The 21156-nt window shown below is 41.7% G+C and overlaps 1 protein-coding gene across 4 annotated transcripts in view; it reads left to right on the plus strand.

The window, feature by feature from the left end:
- Sec24b (SEC24 homolog B, COPII coat complex component) overlaps window positions 1-21156 on the plus strand; it is a 78732-nt gene that overhangs the window by 46745 nt on the left and 10831 nt on the right. For all 4 annotated transcript variants that reach the window (XM_040751791.1, XM_040751792.1, XM_040751793.1 and 1 more), the window contains 11 exons: window positions 1992-2227; window positions 6853-7037; window positions 8834-8936; window positions 10834-10960; window positions 11501-11610; window positions 14370-14482; window positions 17730-17848; window positions 18166-18221; window positions 18447-18653; window positions 20144-20267; window positions 20663-20821. In XM_040751791.1, the coding sequence (XP_040607725.1) occupies window positions 1992-2227; window positions 6853-7037; window positions 8834-8936; window positions 10834-10960; window positions 11501-11610; window positions 14370-14482; window positions 17730-17848; window positions 18166-18221; window positions 18447-18653; window positions 20144-20267; window positions 20663-20821 (1539 nt within the window). The remainder of the gene's footprint in view (window positions 1-1991; window positions 2228-6852; window positions 7038-8833; window positions 8937-10833; window positions 10961-11500; window positions 11611-14369; window positions 14483-17729; window positions 17849-18165; window positions 18222-18446; window positions 18654-20143; window positions 20268-20662; window positions 20822-21156) is intronic.

A 21156-nucleotide genomic window follows, 5' to 3' on the forward strand; every position in this document is an offset into this window, starting at 1 on the left:
CCTGGTGCTGTAGTTACAGATGGTTGTGGGTCTTTGGAATTGAACCCATGTCTTCTGCAAGAGCAAATGCTCTAAACCACTGAGCCATTTTCTAGCTGCTAGAGGCATCATCTTAGATTATATCTGGAAATAGCTTAATTCCATGAGGAGAATAGAGGAATAGTGAATGGTAGTAACAGAAATAAATGTACTGTTTTAACAAGTAGTCATTTCATTATAGTAACTTAACACTGCAGTCTTCCTTATGTATCACTGACACATTCCTTCCTTCCCTCATGACATCAGCATTCAGAAAGACAGCAAATAACTTTGTCCTTCTCTTGGTTTCCTATCACTTTGATAATATCGCTTTCACTAGGATGAAATTTAGCTGAAGCTGCATGCAGTGTTCTAAGAAACACTACCCACTGTCATCATACCATGAGTCAGTAGAACACTTTTAATCCTCTCAGCTTAGTGGTCAGAGCCCTCTGACTTTTTACACAAAGTTTCAATAACAGTCCTTTATGGTCAAGCAATTTTTCCTAGGAATTAATGAGTATGTATATGTGCATGTGTGTAGCAATGAGGAACCATTTCAGTCACAATTGCTATTACCAAGTAGTATCTAAGAGTTGCTCCTGCAACTCGGTGCTCTTTCACAAGCTCCAAAGTAGCCTGAAGTAAGAGGTTCCTTGAAACTGCTACACAGAGAAACCCTGTCTTAAACCAACAAAACAACAACAAAAAGTTCCTTGAAGTACATGCAGTTAAAAGATGAAGGCCCGAGTGTCAGACATTGGTTTGATTTATCTGTCTGTAATTCATTCAGCCCACAAAATTTAATCTTGTAGTAAAGATTTGACTATATGTCTGTGGCCTTGGGTAGGTTTGTAGCTATTTATTTCTGCAGTCAAATTAAGGAACTATGCAAACACCTGTAGCAATAATAATAAATGAACTGAAAGTTGCCTCCTGTGTGTCTGCCTACTGTGTGTCTGGCACTAGGAAAGGACTTAAAACTTAGGAACATAGGAGATGTTATTTTTTCCAAGGGTGAAATTTAGTTAGAACTCTAGTGTTCTAGCTTACATCGATACTGTTGCCATTCGAGAGAGCCCTCTCCCTGTAAGGATTAGGGCTACACCGAAGCTCTGGCTCTCATGAGAAGTCCAGGAGATTGAGAAAGTCCCTGCGCGTTCGGTGAGACAGTGTGGTGGCAAACTATCTACAGGCATCTTCTAGATTCAAACACGTGGGGTTCTTCAATATACTTTTGAACAATGAGTTTTTATTGTCATGTACTTTTCAGAATGGGGTTTTGCAGACTCATGCTGGTAAAGAATACCATTTTGATATGAAAAGATCAAGTAATTCTAACTTACAGAGTTGATTTTAAAATAAGACCGAGTCAGTATACCAAAAATTGGTTGCATAGTAATTTTTAGTTTTCTTTTTGTATGTGCTGCCAAGTATTCCATTTTTTCCAGTTTTACTGAAAATTTTGAAAATTTATTTTTTAAGTTGAAATAAAAATAAAGAACATCCAGTCACTAAATTCTCATATCTGTGCATATAATACAGATGTCTAGGGGATTGTAGGAATATGTTACTCATGGGCATTTTACATTAAAGTCAGATAAAGGGCATGTAGAAAAAAGTAATTTATACTCTTCATTGCCTTGCTTTGTTTTCTGCTCCTTAGCTCCAGTTCTGATGAGAGAATTAAAAAACAAAAACATACATGACTGTGGTATTATTAGAAGTTCCAGCTGAAAAGTTTGTGTTGAAATTATGCATAGGACAAAGCAATACATAAAATAAGATTGACAGAATATTGATAGTTACTAAAGTTGGATGATTTGTACATGGGTTCAGTGGTCTACTCTTCCTAGTTGGTATATGTTTTGCATTTGTCACAGTAAAACATTTTGAAAAGAAAAAAAATGCCAAAGGTTATTGCTTACCATCCTGATTTGAGGCTGTGAACACCTCATTGTTTTCTTTGTTAGATATGCATTCTTCTTCAGCAAGCAGCCCTGCTCCTGATCGTGCCTCAGAACCTAACTCCACCCTCGCCCAGGCTCTGTCTGCAGCTCCTGCTCCCACGGCTCCTCACCCCACAAAGGTCGCAAAGCCTTTTGGCTATGGCTATCCGACTCTTCAGCCTGCTTATCAGAATGCAGCACCACCTCCAAGCTCTGGCGGTGGACATCCCAGTGGCCCAGGGTACTCTGGATATCCGCAGGTGTGTTTTCAGTCATGTTTGATTAATCGATAAAAACTGTAAAATGCCAATGGGGGCACATCATTGATACGCATCGCTTTAAAGAGGTAGAGTCTAGATAAAAAGATTAGCCATAGCTTGGATTTTTTTAATGTATCTTTAGCTTTTTTGCAGTTTTTATACATGTATTTTTAATAAGCAGGAAATTAATTGGTAATTTAAAATTTGTTTACATGTGCGTCTGTATGTCTGCCCTGTATGTGTGAGGCCAAAAGAGGGCATTGGGTCCCTTGGAGCTAGAGTTGTAGGCAGCTGTGAGCTTTCCAACATGGATGGACACTGGGAAGTGAACTTGGGTCCTCTGGAAGAGCCAGTGTTCTTAATCATGCAGCCTCCTCTGCAGCCCCTAATGTTTATTTTTTTATTTTATATTACTAAGCTGGCATTTACCTCAGAAAATAAGAGAATGTAATTTAGTATTTATTTTACACTCTGTTCTTTATTTGAAGGACTCTGATACAAAAATAACCCAGTGAGAATTTTCATGAACAGAAGTGCTTTCTAGTTTGTGAGCTTGGTTGCTGTGGTAGTTATTTTTCTGATGTGATAAAATACTGTGCCCCAAAGTGACTTAGGGAAGAAAGAGTTTATTTTGGCGTATGTTCCCAGAGGGGGGTTCATAGTTAGGAAGACGTGTCATGAGATGGCCAGAGCAGGAAGCTGACTGATCACATTTTATGACATGGGACACAGGAAACTGAAAGAACAAACTGTAAGTGGGGGTGGGAGTGGCGTGATATATTCTCAAAACCCCATGACATACTTCTTCAACAAGTCTTCATGGCCTAAAAGTTCCGTCAATTCCCCCAAATAATGCCACCACTGGAGACAAGTTGTACGGATACCTGAGTCTATAGTGAGATTTTTCACTGAGACCATCGTTGGAATAGTGTACAAGGTCATCTGACGACTTTCTGGAGCTGTCTCTAAGAACATTTCAGTTTAGTTGTATTTTCAATGCTAAATAGTTCTCGTTTTATTGAGAAGAAAACAAAACATTGGGAAGTGAGTGAAATGGCAAAAGCATTTCCTCTTATGGTTAGAGTAGAAAGGAAACATGGAGGCTGGAGAGATGGATCAGTAGTATCCCTTGCCACACAAGTTTGGGGACTGGAATTTGGGTCCCGGGAATCCATGTAAATGCTGAGTGGGTGTGGCAGTCCACTGCACTGGACATCCCCAGAGCAAACCGGCTAGCTCTGGATTTGACTGAAAACCCTTGCCTCAGTGAATAAGGTAGAAGAGAGATTGTAAATGCTCCCCGCCATCAACTTCTGGTCTACACATGCGTGCACACTTGTGTCTAGTATTTAATTTTAGAATTAAGGTGAAGAAGGGAAAGGGGAAGAAAACTTGAAGGAGTTTTGGGGAAATCTGTTTTGCTGCTAAGCTCTTCACCCCTGTTTTGTTATTTTATTTTCCTTAGAGGTACATTGTTCCACACAAAGTCTTGTTTCAGTCTTGACTAGCTTGTGCTTTGGGTGAATTCCTATGTAGAGTTAATATATAACTTATTTCTATACTTGAGAAAAAGTTCTGAGATTGGCTTGATTCTTGGAAGTAGCAGGCAAGGAGCTAATGGCCCATTGGCATCGTTTGTAACTCACTATTAGAATACAGCTGTGGCCTTGGCCTCTTGTGTTGACACAGATGCTGCTAAATTACAGTGGTAAAGCTGAATAGTTACTGGCAGAGTTTTATGATCTCAGAGCCCCTACTGAGAACGTGATTATTCCCGGTGTACGAGAGTAGGACTTTGTTCGTTATGACTTTGTTTTCCAAATAGACTTCTGATATCAAACTCATTGTAGCCTAGGATGACCTTGAACTCCTAATTGTCCATCATTCACCTCCCAAGTTGATGGAATTTAAGACTGTGTTACTGTGTGTTCATGTTTAGAGGTCAGAGGACAACTTCATGGAGCGGGTTCTCTCCCTCCACCTTTCCATGGGTCCTAGGGGTTGAGCTGAGGTCACTAGACTTGCATGGCAAGTGCCCTTCTCTGCTGAGCCATCTTGCTGGCCCTAGAATCCATGTGGGGTAGGTGTAAGGAGCTAGCTTCAGCGGCACAACTGAAACCCTTGTACATGTTGCCTTCGGTGTGACCCAGTGCATCAGCTCTGAGATCTGAAGGCTTTTGTTGGAGTGACTGCGATGCCTTTGTTGAGTGCTGAGAAAGGCCCGGCTCTTCAGTCCCCAAAAGAACACACGTAGGTTTTGTTCTTCAGAGCCCAGGTGCCGGGGCATAATCACTGGATTCATCACTCATTTCCTCTCTTTACTGCAGAGAATTTTGGAGAAGAACCTTCCTTGCATATCCAAAATGCAACTCACAACCAACAGAAAGGATAATAATTCTAAATACTATTAAAATTCAGCAAAAATACAGATTTCCTCAGTTTTTTGTTTTTTGTTTTTTTTCCGAGACAGGGTTTCTCTGTGGCTTTGGAGGCTGTCCTGGAACTAGCTCTTGTAGACCAGGCTGGCCTCGAACTCACAGAGATCCGCCTGCCTCTGCCTCCCAAGTGCTGGGATTAAAGATGTGTGCCACCAATGCCCGGCCTTCCTCAGTTATTTTAAAAATGCCCTTTATATTTGATTGTACAAATTATTAGCCAAACAACAACTTAACTGTTATATTTGTTTATGTGTTATAATTATCATTTTAATTTGAAACACACCTTACCCCTTGAGTTCATGCCCTTGGTCTGATGGGAAAACTGAGCCAGCTGTCCTGTGGAGTGTTCTCCATTGGTTGTTTTTCCTTGTGGTGTTGTCTTCCTGGTTCTGCTACTCCATTTCCTGTGACCCATGAGTTAAATCTGACAGCTTGATTATATTCAGGTTTATTATTAGATGTAGTTATTTACGTAGCATGATTCTGACGTCCCAATGACATAAACCTAGTCTTCGTCCCCACTTGCAGTGGTGTAAAGATTGGCTAATGCTTTGGCTGATGACCTCCTGGTCATTTGGAAGTTCCTCATTAAGTTTTACCTAGTGGGTTTTAGCATTTGGTGATATCTGTGTACCTTCTACTCCATATGTCTACTGGAGTATGTAGACTGTATGTAGACAAAAGGTGTATCTTTTTTTTTTTGTCCTTTGTTAAAAAGACTGGTTAGAGCGGTATACACATCCTAGTTTATTTTATCAATAGCAACAAAAGAACTAAATAGGAAACTAATTTAAAATGTTGACTACGGGTGAAGAGTAAAGTGAGATATCCCTGAATATATTTTTTTGTTAAGTTTTCAATCAAAATAATACAATTTTTGGTTCACAGTTCAATGAATCTGTCATTTGTAGCTTACAGATGTAGGGTACAGACTATACTTAATATATTTAAATAGTGCCAAAATAGCATCAACTTTTTATTGTAAATGTACAATTCTTAAATGTAATGTTTGTGTCATTGATGCTTGAGAGGCAGCTCAGTCTTTAAAAGCACTGGCTGTTCCTATGGAGGATCTGGGTTCAATTCTCAGCACTTAATCAAACAACTGCAGTTCCAGGGGATCTGATGCCTTCTTCTGGCCTCTGAGGGCACCAGGCACACAAGTGGTACACATGCAAACAAGGCATCCATTCACAAAAAGAAATTTCAATCTACAAAAGTGATGAGAAAATGCAGAAAAACCGTTTCTGAATAAATTACTTATTAAAACAAAAGATCTGTCTTGTCATAATTTTTGTTCTTCAATATGTACCCCAAGAGGCAGTCAGATTAGTTAAAATAATATTTTTCATGGTAGTAGAACTTGTTTCTTAAACTTTAAGGATTCTTTTTATCTCCTTGGCCAAATATTTTTATGGTTCTATAAATATAATATTTTATATTTTGAGGGAAAGTTCATAAAGAGCTGATCATGCAAATCATCTTAAAACAAAAGAAGTGTAAAAGTAAATATTGTTTTTGGTAAGTTTTGATTTACTTAATTCAAATATTGAGTAGTTCTAAATTATGACAATAACTCATGAAATTATTTTGAGTTCGTATAAAGCTGTGAAGTGTATAGTGGCACACACTTTTAATCGCAGCACTCAGGAGACACAGACAGGCGGATCTCTCTGAGTTAGAGGCCAGCCTGGTCTACAGAGCGAGTTCCTAGACAGCCAGAGCTATATAGTGAGACCCCGTCTCAAAACAAACTAAACAGAAGAGCAAAGAGAAATATATGAACGCATATCAGTACTGCAGGCGTAAGGAGGGAGCGGGAAGTGACTGTAGCAGAGACACGTGCTCATTCTAAGGCAGTGGTTCATCCTGAAACTTGGTAATTAATGGAACTTGAAAATGCTTTGGCATTTTTCATCCCTGTCCACTGTAAACTGTAGATGTTGAACAGTTTGACGTTATGAATAATATTGGTTTAGCTTTGAAATGCTTGATTATGCTTTAAATTGACTGCTCTGTTAAGATATGGCAGGGAAGCCAGATGTAAATTTTCTTGCCATCTTGAGTTTCCTTTGAATTAAAACCTAGTATTTAGAAACTTTTCTTCATATTTGTTGTATAATTGTCTTTCTGCTTTTCTTCACATTTGTTGTATAATTGTCCTTTTGCTTTGAATTTCTGTCTTAGCATTACCCAGGTGTGAACCAGCTGTCCTCCGGTCTAGGAGGGCTAAGTCTACAGAGTTCTCCACAGCCAGAAAGTCTCAGACCTGTGAACCTCACCCAGGAGAAGAATATCTTACCTCCAACTCCTATTTGGGCTCCTATACCTAACCTGAGTGCGGAGCTCAGCAAGTTAAACTGTAGCCCAGAGTACGTACTCTTTACAGTGTTTTTATAATCAGAGAACTTTGATGAAAACAGTGCACGACTTCCAGAAATAGGCAATATGGTGTCAGTCCCTTGGTTTTGTTCAGATGGGCTTTTCTGTTTTGGTTTGGATAGAAGTAGCTGGAAGCTTCCGTCAGTTTGATTGTGTGTGAGTGTGTGTGGTGTGTATGTGTGTGGCACACTGTATTTGTTTTGGAGTCATGGTGGTATATGCCAGAGGAAGACAGCAGATGTCCTGCTCTGTCACTCTACTTAATTCCTTTGAGATGGTCACTCATTGAATCTAGAGCTAGGCTGGCAGTCAGCACACACCAGCAATCCTCCTGTCTCTGCTCCCTACAGCAGGCACACAAGGCCACTCCTGCTCTTTCACAGGACTGCTGAAGATTTGAACTCAGCTCCTTACGCTTGCACAGCAAGCACTCTTATGGCTGAGCCATCTCCCCAGAACCCCTGACACTCTTTAAGTAAGGTAGACTTTGAACATTTCTTTCTTCAGACATTTGTTAAAAAGGCAGTGCTAAGATGCTTTCCATAAAAGCACCAGGGAGTGTAGGCTGACAGCTGCTACCTGGCCCTATTCCAAGCTGTTCTCGGGTTGATTGTTGGCTTGATGAATGGCTGCACGTTTTCTAGGAGTTACAGAGTGTGTGCATATGTGTGAGAGCTTGGCTGGCTGCAGTAGTGTACGCCTGTGGTGCAAATGCTTGGGATACTGAGTCGGGATGACTTCCACATAAAGGTCTTCCTGGACTACTTACCATCCAGTAAAGACCTCTTGTAGTCAGGGGAATGATGTGTATGCTTTTTGTTTCGTTATGGGTTTTGAAAGCAGCAGTCTTCAAAATTAGAGTAATTAGTCCTGGCGTTAGATTTGGACTATCCCAGGTCTTTTACTGTGGTTCTAAGTGTCAGTGTTATCATCAGTTAAGGAATTCAGGTTGAGTATTCTGTCTCTAAAATGCTTCAAGCTACCAAACAAGTGCTTCTGGCTTTTGGAATGTTTTCATCCACTTTTTTGGTTGGGCATTCTTGACTGGAAAGTCTGGAATACTCCAGCATCTGAAACCTTCTGAGCATCCATCTTTACTAAAAGCATTTCAGATGGAGCCTTTTCCGTTTCATGTTTTCAGGGTAGACGCTGGAGCCTGTGCTAATAGCATGTACACACTGGCAAAGCAAGTCTTGCAAACTCTGTGGATCAGAGAGCTCACATTCTACTAAGAAAGATATGTGTGCGTTCAGGTTAGTGAGAGAATAAATGCACTGCACTCCTGGGAAATGTCCCAAGATTCTGTGCTGCAAGGAGCTCCTGGGAGGGACCAGCAGATATGCATGTTCAGGGAATTCACAAGCCTTCAGAGCAGCTCTCCTGCCCTGGCTGCCCAGCTCAGTGGGACTGTCCCGTAGAGCTCTGGTAGAAGCCATGCCTCACATGTGGGCCTAGGGCCGAGGCAAAGCCATGACTGGATGAGTCTTGTGGTAAGAGTGAGTTCAGGCTCAAAGGTCAAGTAAGCAGGACCACGGCATTCGGGACCTCAGGCGTTTTCTGTGACTCCTGCCTGTGCTGTACTCTTTGCTTCTTTAGAACGTGTTGTGCTTTTCAACTGAGAAAATGTGGTCCTTGATTTAGGTCTTTTGACATCTGTCCCTTTCAGGCCTGGGTGAGCGATTTCCTTCCCGCTAACAGCTGTAGTCTCTGCCCGGTGGTTCTCACCCAGCTCTTCGCAGGTGTAGTTGCCCCATAGCTGACGCACTGCGTGTTTGTGTCTTTTCAGTTCATTTCGCTGTACCTTGACCAACATCCCGCAGACACAGGCTTTACTGAATAAAGCTAAGCTTCCCTTAGGACTGTTGCTTCATCCCTTCAGAGACCTGACGGTAAAGTACATTTTAAATACTTAGGTTCTGGTACATGTGCAAGGTGTCCAGACTCCTTTGTTTTCTAAGAATGTTTGTCTTCTTAGAGTTGGAAATAATCATTTCTGGGCTGCTGATTGATCCCCAGGACCCACGTGGTGGAGGAAAGAGTGAACTCCCACAAGTCCTGTGACCTCCACATCCAGGCTGTGGCAAGCACACCCACACACATTCCCATACACTGTGGCGCATGCAAAATAAAAATAAATACATTGAAATACATTTTAAAAGTTACAATTTCCCTAAGATTCAGGACAACACGCGTCTCCTGACCACCTGCTCTGCACTAGGCACAGGTGTGCGGTGGCGACAGCCTGGGTCTCCTCCTGACTGACGCAATCAGTGCAGAGCACAATGGGACAGGTACACTTAGCAGAGGCCTCTGTAAAAAAGTCTGCGAACTTCAGGAGTAGTCTGCAACTTGCAGCCATCATGGATGATGCATGAACTTGATTTAAGAGTCTTTCATGCCAGGCGTTGTTGGCGCACGCCTTTAATCCCAGCACTCGGAAGGCAGAGGCCAGCCTAGTCTACAGAGTGAGTTCCAGGACAGCCTCCAAACAATACAGAGAAACCCTGTCTCGAAAAACCAAAAAAAAAAAAAAAAAAAAAAAAAAAGTCTTTTCTAAAACAGTTGTGTCCAGATAAGAGAGGGAAGTTACCTGATTGAAGTTAAATAACTTTGTGGCAGCAGGGTGGGGTCTAGGAAGGTCAAGAAAATAAAATTAAAATTTTAAAGTTTACAAAAAAAATTAGATAGAGACTCTAAGCTGCATTTCTCGATTTTTTTTTATATGCTTACTTGGCTGCTCGGATGGATGGAAAATATCAATGACTAGAAAATAAAGTAACTATAATCATAACCAGCCCTGTGAATTTATTCATTCAGTAAACACCGTGTAATTTAAACACTATTACAACCCTTATCATTAAACCAAGACAGTTAATTTCTTCTATGGATAACTGAGAGTTTTTCTTGTTTTGTTTCTTTGGTTTTTTTCCTAGACAGGGTCTTATTATGTAGCTCTGGCTGTTCTAGAACTGACTATGTAGACTAGGCTGGCCTTGAACTCACAGAGATTCACCTTACTCTGCCTTCTGAGTGAAGGGATTAAAGGTGTGTGCTGAGAGTTTTTCTTTATGTATAGATTCCATATATAATATCTTCTAGAAGTATGTATACAAAGTATTAATAGTTATGTCCTCTGCATTCTAGAATTATGAGTAGATATCATTTTCTCATTTTTGGTTTATTTCCCATTTTTCCCCTCACAAGTGATATGCAGCTGTTACTACAAAAGAGTAATACAGAACTTTAAATACAAAAATTATGTGTTGATTTTTTTAAATCCCAAATGAAGCACATAAAATGATAATGGATGAATTCAGGGACATAGAATACTACGTGATATATTAATGTGTTTGGTATTTTCTAAATTGACTAACCATAAAGTTCTTTTGCAAACCAAGCGTCGGGTGTGTTTGATGTGGCATTGGCTCTTCTCATCTGTGTGGGACAGCTGTCAGGCATGCAGCAGCTTCCCCTGCCTGCTGCCAGGGGCAGACACTCAGCCGAGAGCAAGGCCTTCCTCCACGCTCCCTTGCTGCTATTTCTTGAGGCTGGGTGAGAGGTCCTGGCATTGTTTTCTTGGCTAACCAGGCTGTTTGGTCATCTCCTGACTGTTTTTATATCAGTATGGCTTGCCTTTGTGGAAAGTGATAGTTGCTCAACTTGCTAAGCTGCTTGCCACTAGGTGTAATATGGCACACATTGTCTTGTGTGTGGAGCAGGCGTGTTTGTGTCCTGGTTTTCACGGGGGTCCTTGTGCCGCTACAACGTCTTTACTTTCTTTCCCAGCAATTGCCAGTGATAACGTCAAACACTATTGTGAGGTGCCGATCGTGCCGGACGTACATCAACCCCTTCGTGTCCTTCATTGACCAGCGTAGGTGGAAATGCAACTTGTGCTATAGAGTTAATGATGGTGAGTTTGGGGCTTATGACATCCTCCTCATTACTTTTTCTTCTCCTTGCTTTAAAAGCAGCTTTCATGACATTTAATGGAGAGAACCAGGCAAGGGAGCCTTCACTGACAACAGAGTGACAGGGCAAAGTAAAACGAAATGAAATGAAATGGCACATGACCCGTGCTGGTCACTCAGGTGAACAGCTTGTGAGTTTGGTTCAGGGTTTGGTTCAGGCTGACCTCTGTGGACAAACACTGGCACCTGTGTCGTCTTGTCCTTTTTACCCGTTTTTGCATAAATGCTCAAAATGGGTAAAACTGTTACCACTGCTTCCCAGTTGTGCTTGCCTGTTTTTGTGGTTTCCCCCTGGCGTGTGATGTAATAAATAGGACATGAGTCTAGGAAAAGGTGGCTCTGTCCTGGTTTTCTCAGAAAATACCTTTTTTAAAGGGTTAAAGACTTCCTTTTTTAGTAAACATTGTAAGTATCGGTGATGAAGGTGTGTGCCTCCCTATATGCTGTTGCTAAATTCACTTTGCTTCTTGCCTCTCGCGTAGTTCCCGAAGAGTTTCTGTACAACCCACTGACTCGGTCTTACGGAGAGCCTCACAAACGGCCAGAAGTTCAGAATTCAACTGTGGAGTTCATCGCTTCCTCGGACTACATGGTAACTCTCCAGTGTCCCAACTGGTTATGGGACACAACAAAATGAGTCCGTTCTTTCTAGTGCATTCTCATCAACACTTTGAAGTCTGCATTTTAAAAATACTAATATGAAAGTTCGTGTATAACAAATAGAATAGTCTTAGAATTATCACCACCTTTAGTAGCCCCCCAGTACAGATAGCAAGATGAATGAATGAATGAATGACTTGTTCAGTTTTTTCTTTCAAGTTCAATCATAAAAATCCCATCTGTTCTTTATATTGATTCTAAATCTTGTTATTTCTACTTATAAAAATGGATTTTAGGTTATATAATGCTCATCTTTGTCTCCACATTTTTATTAAAAATAGTGCCACCCCCTCCCATACACACACACCCCATCGTTTCTACTCTTGCTTGCTGGCAAGAATGGGAAGTGCACAGGTGAAGAGAGATAGCCAGGCACGTGACGCTTGGTGGATTGTGTGATTTTTGTGGTTCTGATGACGACCTTAGCCTAAGTCAACTTTACTGCAGTTTTCAGTCAGTTTCTGCCTTCAGCACCGTAAAGTTTCCTGTGCTCGCCTCTCCCTTAGATCTACCATGTCCTTAGCTCTGGAGACCGTAGAGTCCTATCTAAGAGGCATTGCAGAAAGCTTTAGCTTTCTTGTGTGGTTTCATGGCCCTTGGTTGATAGAGTTTTAAGAAAACCTTCACAGACTGAGAGTGCTGCTCAGTGGTAGAACTCTTGCCTCGCATTTTTGAGGTGCTGGGTTCAGTTCCCATTAAGGAAGGAAAAAGATGCCATATGTGCGTCCTCTCGTTACTTCCTGTAACTCAGTGTCAACAAGCCTTCCCTACATATCACTTGAGCTTGAATATTTAGTAACATGAGTATATTTGACACACATGCCTACCCATCTGTCCACACAGTCCCCGTCCTTTGCTTCTTCCTGTCCTGGAATAGATTAAATTCTTATCCAAGGGTAGAGTGCTCACTGCACAAGCATGAGAAGCATGAGGGCCTGAGGTCGAGTCCACAGAACCCACTTAGGAAGCTGGGCATAACGCATGACCGCACAAGATCCTGTGATCCCTTCTGATGAGGGCAGGGAGCTGGGAACAGGAAAATCAGTGGGGCTGATTGACCAGCAGCCGAGCTCCAGGTTAGTGTCAGACATTGTTTCCATCTCTCAAGCAGGGAGTGATAGAGCAAAGCAGATCTTCACACATACATGCACATACATACACACACACACATGCTCACACGACACACACACACCGCACATATACACACCACACACAACACACACACACACACAACACACACACCGCACATACACATGACACACACACACCCCACACATATGTACACCACACACACACCACACACACACACACACACACACACTGCACATATACACACCACACATACACACCGCACACATACACACGACACACACACCGCACATATACACACCACACACACACACCGCACATATACACACCACACACACTGCACACACACACACACACCGCACATATGCACATATACACACCACACACACACACACACACACACCCCGCACTCACTCTTCGGTATGTCATCATATTTCTCTGATAGATGAGGACTTCTGTGAATGTTCACACCCTATTCCATCACAGGACCCTTCTTTAGACTTACCCTTAAGCTTTGGGATCCAGCCACTATCAAATGAGCTAGTAGCTAATACTAACGGTGATTGTCAGATGTTAATTTTGATCTTCAGTTAAGTATCCATGTATGTGTTAGAGGGTGGCGGCAGGGTTGTATATTTGAGGCCAGAAGTTGTCATTGGATCCCCTGAAGCTGAATTATAGGCATCTGTGAGCCACTTGACATTGGCCCTGGTACTGAACTGGGTCCTCTGCAAGACCAGTACACACTTGTAACAGCTGAGCCATCTCTCTAGCCTCAATATTTTAGTTCTCAAAGAATAAAGCGGCGGTGGTGTTGCACGCCTTTAATCCCAGCACTCGGAGGCAGAACCAGGTGGATCTCTGTGAGCTTGAGACCAGCCTGATCTACAAGAGCTAGTTCCAGGACAGCCTCCAAAGCCACAGAGAAACCCTGTCACAAAAAGAAAAAAAAGGGACTAGTTCAGTGGTAGTGTCTGTCTAGGATGTGCTAGGTTCAGGGTTTAATTCTCAAAGCAAAAAGTAAAAATTAATTTACAAACTAAAATACTAGGGGTTGGAGAGAAGGGTCAGTGGTTATGAACACTTGCTGTTTGCTTCCCAACACCCACATGGCAGCTCAAGGCTGTCTGTAATTCCAGTTCCAGGAGATCCAGTGCCCTCTTTAGGCCTCTGAGAGCACTGCATGCAACGTGTGTGCTTAGATGCAGGCAAAACACTCAAGCATATACAATAAATAAATTTTAAAAATGCCCTAAAAAGTAGGAATAAGGAAAGTATACATAAATATGTAGATGGTTTAGCACTAAATAATAAGCCAGCAGCTATTACTTTAGAAGATATGTTAGTGAACGTTCCTTACATACAAACACTTAACATACATGGCCATTACAGGTGCCTTCCATTCTAATCTCAAATGAACTTTACAAGAAAAATAAGTTGAAGAAGGGCATATCGTTTTCATTAGCTAGAACTGCAGTCCTTTTGTGTGTGTGTGTGTGTGCGCGCGCGCGCATGTGGTATTCAGTAAACACATCCGGCAATAATAATGAAAGGGAAAAAGGAAGTGTGCCTGCTAACTAATGATGTCTTTGTTTCTTGCAGCTTCGTCCTCCTCAGCCTGCAGTCTACTTGTTTGTTTTAGATGTGTCTCATAACGCAGTGGAAGCTGGGTATTTGTCAGTCTTATGCCAGTCGTTATTAGACAACTTAGACAAGTAAGAATATTTTTTATTCATATGTAGGTATATAAGTGTGTGTGTACATTCAAAGTGCTCTTGTACAATTTATTGTTGTTTTGTTTTGTTGCTAAGTTTTGTTAGAGTTGACAATGTTTACCTAATTTTGTAGAATATAAGGATTCAGCTCCTTGTTAAGATTTAATAACAGCATAGTATCTTAATTGATAAAATAGTAAATGCTTTAATATTTTGAAAGAACTTGGATCTTGTCTATGCCTCTGACTAGCTGTCCTGAACACTGAGCCAGAGAGATTGGTCTGTACATCAGAATCTGAATGACACTGTCACTAGTGTGACTGAATCCAAGGGAGAGTAGGTTAAGTGGCATTAAAGCAGGCACTGAGAAACACATGCCTAATGATGTTACTCATGTCTAGACTCTCAGCAGCTGATCTGTAAGTGAGAGTGCTGGTAGCGGCCTGGATGGGTGACATTTGGGATGAAAGGACACAGACGTCAGACTGGAATCGTTCAAAGAACTGTGGGTGGCTGTGACTGAAAATGCTGAGTAGATTCGAGCATTCTTATAACATGTTGACTTTATATACACTAATCAGTTAAATTTTGTTATCCACAGTATGAACACATCTTAAGACATCTGTACCCTGTAGGTGCATGTACTTTTTGTCATTTAGTAAAGCTAATAAAATATAGAAAGCTAGCTACAATTTATGACTGGGTAAGACGTCACAAGCTAGTTTTATTGGCACTAGTGAGGGAGTGATTTGAAGAAAGGGGAGGTAGGAGCTGAGCTTGTGTCGAAAATGTCAGAAAGCCAGAGAGTGTGCTATGCATACTGGTACACAGGCCTCCAGCTGTGCACAGCAATAGGTGACTTATATATAATCTCCAGACTCCCTCCTGTGTGTCTCCAGCAGTCAGGAAGGAGCCTCCCACTAACTTTGAAGAGGATCCCTTGCAGTTTCTGCAAAGTTATTATTTATAGAGCATGTGTGCTAGAGATGGTGCCCTGCCTCTCATTAGGCCAGCACTCTGACACTAAGCCACACACACACCTATGCCGATCTGTCTTTCAACTCTAAGTTACCCTTGGGCTCAGTGCCCCGGAGATGTTTTCTTTGAGGGAGTGGAGCAAGTTCCCATTCCATCTCCTGCGCCATCAATCTCAGAGAAGTATGAGAAAGTAGCCCCAATAATTCCAGTGACTGCAGATTAGATCGTATAAAACCAAAAGGATAAACTGAGACTAGAAAATAGTTATTCTTATTTGATTACAACAGAAAGTAGATATATTGGAAAAGTAAAAACAAAAATAGGAAGGGGCCCAGAATAACAACACTGTAGTAGTACATTTCCTGAAAGGGTTCTTGAGAAAGGAATTCACTACAGAAACATTTTAGCAGACATTAGTGAATTTTCTTAGCATGGTAGGTCAGTAGGCTCCGCTTTAATTGCTGACTAATGCCTCAGACCTTCTGAACCTAGATCTCGAAGGAGTGCATATTAATCTGTGGGAGCATAAGTCTCGCTGGATATTGACACCCCATTACTGCATCTTTGTCTCTAAAGTGTGTTTGCCTGCCCTTGAGACTGTGAGGCGGCGGATCAGTCATCCTTAACAATACAAAGTGTTGTGCTTTGATGCACATTCTACTTTCAGTCCTTTAAAAGATTTACTTACTTTTATGATATATACCACATGCATGCCTGGGTCCAGGGAGACCGGAAGAGGGCACCTGCCCTGGGAACTGGAGTTGACCATGTTATAGGCCATAATCGGTTTTGGGAACCCAACTTGGGTTCTCCCCAAGTACAGCAAGTGCTCTTAACCCCTGAGCCAGTTCCCTAGCCCCTGGAATCTTTTGTATTCAAAAATATTTTAAAGATACACGCTAAAGCAATAAATTGCATAGTCAAAGTAAACACAGCTAGGTGAACTTTTAAGATGTACTTCTGTAACACATGCTGCTGAGGGATGTAATGTCTCTGTCTCTGTCCTGCCAGCCAGCATCCAAATAATGACATTGAAGACTTCTTACTCATTATGAAAACTCGACCTAGAGCTTAGGCTTGGCCCACCAGCTTCTTTTTTTTTTTTAAACTTGAGAAATTTTATTGGGGAAAGGGAATAAAGGAAGAGAGAAAGAGAGAGGAGCAAAGATCTGCCCTCCTCTTCAGAGGGAGAGCGGGAAAGAGCCCACCAGATCTTATAACTTAAATTAGTCCAATTATTTTAGTCTGTGTTGTCCCATGTCTTGTTACCTTATGTCTCCGTACTGCCCATGCTGATCCTCCACGTCTCCCGTGAGCCCAGATTTCTCATCCTCTTTCTTTGTCTCCCTGGAAATCCCACCTATACCTCCATTCAGCGTTTTATTACACCAGTCACGGCAATACATCTTCACCGTGTACAAACATCCCATAACAGAGGGAAGCATACCATGGCCTTGTTTTGGAAATTGAGTTCCAACAGAAAGCTTCCTAGTGATTGATAGATTTCAATGTTTTTGTTGTTCAAAATCCATACATTAAAGTCTAACAACATTGTTAATTTTTTTCTGGAAAGTATTTGTCAATCTGCCCATAAAAGTGTTCAAACAGGTTACACTATGATACTGAGACAAAAAATATGATCACATTTTTACTTAAGAGTATGAGAATGAGGTGTGGTGTCTCACTACAGTAAACCCACATTCTAGAACTTGAAGCAGGATAGTCACAAGTTCTAGGCCAGCCCTAGCTACAGTAAGAGTCCAGGTCTCAAAACAACCAAAAAGTATGCCTTGGAGCAGTGGTTCTCATTCTGAAACCTTGCCCCCCCCCCTTAGGCATCAAATCTCATATATATATCAGATATATATCAGGAGCAAAATTACAGTGATGAAGTAGCAAGGGAATAATTTATGGTTGGGGTCAGCACAATACCAAGAACTGTGTTAAAGGATTACAGCGTTAGGAAGGTTGAGAACCGCTGTTTTAGGGGGAAGTAAGCAGGCAATGTTGAGCTTTTGAAACCACTTGGGTTCTGGTTTGCACTTAGCTGAAGGCTAATGTTTCACTTCTGAGACGGAGCTTGCGTGAGTGCTCCTACCTGAAAACAAGATGCTGCAGGCTTGGCTGTTTCCTTGTGTGTTGGTTCAGATAGTTTTTCCGTCCCCTGTAAAAAGTTTTATGTAGCTATCCTGAGACTCAGCCCATTTCATTATTTTATAAGCAGTGTGACTGAGCACTTTGAATTTCAAGTTGCCATTTTTGTCACTAGGCTCCCTGGAGATTCGCGAACGAGAATAGGATTCATGACTTTTGACAGCACTATTCATTTCTACAACTTACAAGAAGGCTTGTCCCAGCCTCAGATGTTGATTGTGTCTGATATAGACGGTAAGCTTCGGCAGGGTTGTCTGTGTCGCTGTGGGTCTGGAGTGGGGGCCACTTTACTTTCCGGCCTGTCTTTTCATGGGCTATGAGCATAATTTGGTATACCTTGGCATTTGTTTTAAAAAGTTGTTTTCTTGGAAGTGCTTGATTTTAAGGTGTGTGTGTGTGTGTGTGTGTGTGTGTGTGTGTGTATACATATGGAGTATATATGTTTACTAAGGCAGAAGTGTAATATGCATGGCAAGTGTCCTCGTGGAACCGAAATGCACTGCTTTATAATGTCCTCTGACTGTGTCCTCATGAGATGTTTTTCCCTGTAGATGTTTTTCTGCCCACACCGGATAGTCTGCTTGTGAATCTGCATGAAAGTAAAGAGGTGAGACTAATTGGGTTTCTCAGAGTAGTGTGACACGTGTTCCATTAGCTGGGTCCTGTCTTGATGGTGTCTACTGGCCTCTTGCTGGTAGACACTGTAGAGAGCATCTAGTGAGTCCTTACTGCATAGTCCCCAGAGGTGGAGTTGCCATGCTTTATTCTGCAATGTTTTAGAGAAGAAAACCCTCTTGCCTTCTCAGTAATTCAACTTTCAATCTTCCCTCAGCTTATAAAAGACTTACTGAACGCATTACCAAATATGTTCATCAATACCAGAGAAACGCACAGTGCCCTTGGACCTGCACTTCAGGCTGCCTTCAAACTAATGTCTCCCACGGGAGGCCGAGTGTCTGTGTTTCAGACACAGTTACCTTCCCTGGGAGCAGGACTTCTGCAGTCCAGAGAAGACCCTAATCAGAGGTCAAGTACCAAGGTATTGCATGTTGAGTGATTGTATCTTTTGTTTTGTTTTTCGAGACAGGGTTTCTCTGTGTAGCTCTGTCTGTCCTGGAACTCACTCTGTAGACCGGGCTGACCTCGAACTCACAGAGATCCACCTGCCTTTGCCTCTCTGAGTGCTGGGATTAAAGGTGTGCGCCACCACTGCCCGATGAGTGTTTGTATCTTAACCACTGGTGTTTTTCCCCCAAAGACTGAAACTATCCATTTCCTCCTCTTTGCTTCATTAGCAGTAATAAAACCAAGAAGAATTTAAGCCAGATTGCCTTTATTTGGGGGTTTGGTGTATTCTTCTTATTACCTAGCTAACAGGCCATAAAAGGTGGTCTAAAGAGATGGCTCGGTGGCAAGAGCACTGACCGAATGCACCTGCTCCCCAGATTCAGTCCCTTTCGAGGAGAACGCTGGATGTGGTGGCACGCATCCATAGTCCAGCACTACTGTAGCTTGTGGTGGCACCTGTGTGCTCTCACGCTCGCGCTCTCTCTCTCTCTCTCTCTCTCTCTCTCTCTCTCTCTCTCTCTCTCTCTCTCTCTCTCTCTCTCTCTCTCATACAAATAAACTAGGTAAATTGATTTTATTTACAGATGAACAAAGTGTGTCTTGCCAAAGGTTGAATGGCTTGTTTTCTATCCCCAGTGTCATTTCTATTATACAAGTAAAAAACTTAATCAAGCTATTATAATTTAACATGCTTCTGAATACACTTTTTTAGGTTACAGAGGCAATCCCAATCATTGTATAAAACTTAGATAGTAGAGAAAAATGTAATCCACTATGTAGCCAAATGTAGTTTCACTATCCAGATATTAATGCTTAGTTAACACACACAAACTAATGTAATTTGTCTTTACTCAGTGGACTGTGTTTTTACTCTGGTCTCTTTATTGTGATTTCTGAGATTCCCCAAACTCTATGTATGAGTTAGTAAATGTGAAAGTACTCAGCCGTCCAGTAGCTGGGAGGGAACTCATTAAGCCTTCCTTACCCTGTTAGTAACAGGATATCATCATGTTCAGTAGCTCACTCTGGAGCTGGCTTTCTCATCAGTCTGATATCATCAGACTTACCTCAGAGTTCTCTTCTGTGAAAGATAAGTAATGAAGTCTTGTGGGATGTGTGTATTGTGAGAATTGAATCATTCAGCTTATATAAACTCTCTAAAGCAGTGTGTCATTTAATGCTTTTCCCCCTAGGGGTAAAGGTGCAGGGTTCTTACTTGGTAACCCAGGCTGGCTTTGAAGACTCAGCAGTCCTCCTGCCTCAGTTTCCAAAGTGCTGGTTAATGGTCTGATCCATAGCACCTTGCTATAAACACTTGGTTTTATTCCTGTTGGAGGTCTGGGCCCATACTGTTGGTTGCTAATGGACTAAAGTCTCTGTCTTCTTCCTTGTTATAAGAGACATATGCTTGTATACTGTGTGCATAACCAAAGGCTCTTACTTTATGATCTGTTGGCTTAGGTTGTGCACCATCTTGGCCCCGCAACTGATTTTTACAAGAAGCTTGCTTTGGATTGCTCAGGACAGCAAACTGCAGTGGATTTGTTCCTTCTAAGTTCACAGTATTCTGACCTTGCTTCTTTGGGTAAGAAGATGTCATTATGTTACCTACTTAAAGATGTCTACATGTAATGAACACAGTGCATCCAGGAAGCATTCTTCGTACTGGGGGAGAAAGGTGCATGGTTAGATAGGTAGCGTGTATACCGCTTATCAGTAAACGTTGTTTAAAGCCTTATAACAAACGAAACTGCTCTTAATGTTCTACTTTGTGGCATGATTCCTTAGCCATTCTGCTGAACAATGAACTTCAGTGTCTGTTATATTTTATAAATGTTTCAAGTTTCAGCTCTGTGTGATTCCGTCCATGTTGGCTTTCTCACAATAGGTTTTTGCATAACATGCAGTCTAGTTTTTGTTAGACAGGTAGACTCTCGCTGTTCCTCTAGCTTATATTGATGTGTGTATCTCTCTCCAAAGCATGCATGTCCAAGTACTCTGCAGGCTGCATATTCTACTACCCATCTTTCCACTCTACGCACAACCCTTCGCAAGCAGAAAAGTTACAGAAAGACCTCAAACGGTACCTCACCAGGAAAATTGGATTTGAAGCTGTTATGAGAATAAGGTGTACTAAAGGTATGGACTTGTGTTGTGTTACATTCCTGTGTCAACCAGCAAGCATCCCCAGACCCTGGGGGTGGCTGTTATTACAGAGGACTCCCTGTTGGGTCCAGCTGAACCCTGTCTGAAATATAGTTACTGAATGCTCATTGACCAGTTTTTCCAAATAACTAGAATAAGTGGGTAAAACAGCATCTTTGTTTACTTAAGGAAAGCACATGTCAGAAATTACTTGAGAGTGACAGAACAGGAAAGGTCGTTCCCTTAATAGCCTTTTAATTCATAATTTCCTTGGGTTATGTGACTGTTTGTGGGGTGAACTCTCATCTTAAATCCAAGGGAAGGGAACC

Source organism: Mesocricetus auratus, unplaced genomic scaffold (genome assembly GCF_017639785.1).
Source record: "Mesocricetus auratus isolate SY011 unplaced genomic scaffold, BCM_Maur_2.0 Super-Scaffold_100009, whole genome shotgun sequence".
Taxonomy (NCBI): Eukaryota; Metazoa; Chordata; class Mammalia; order Rodentia; family Cricetidae; genus Mesocricetus; species Mesocricetus auratus.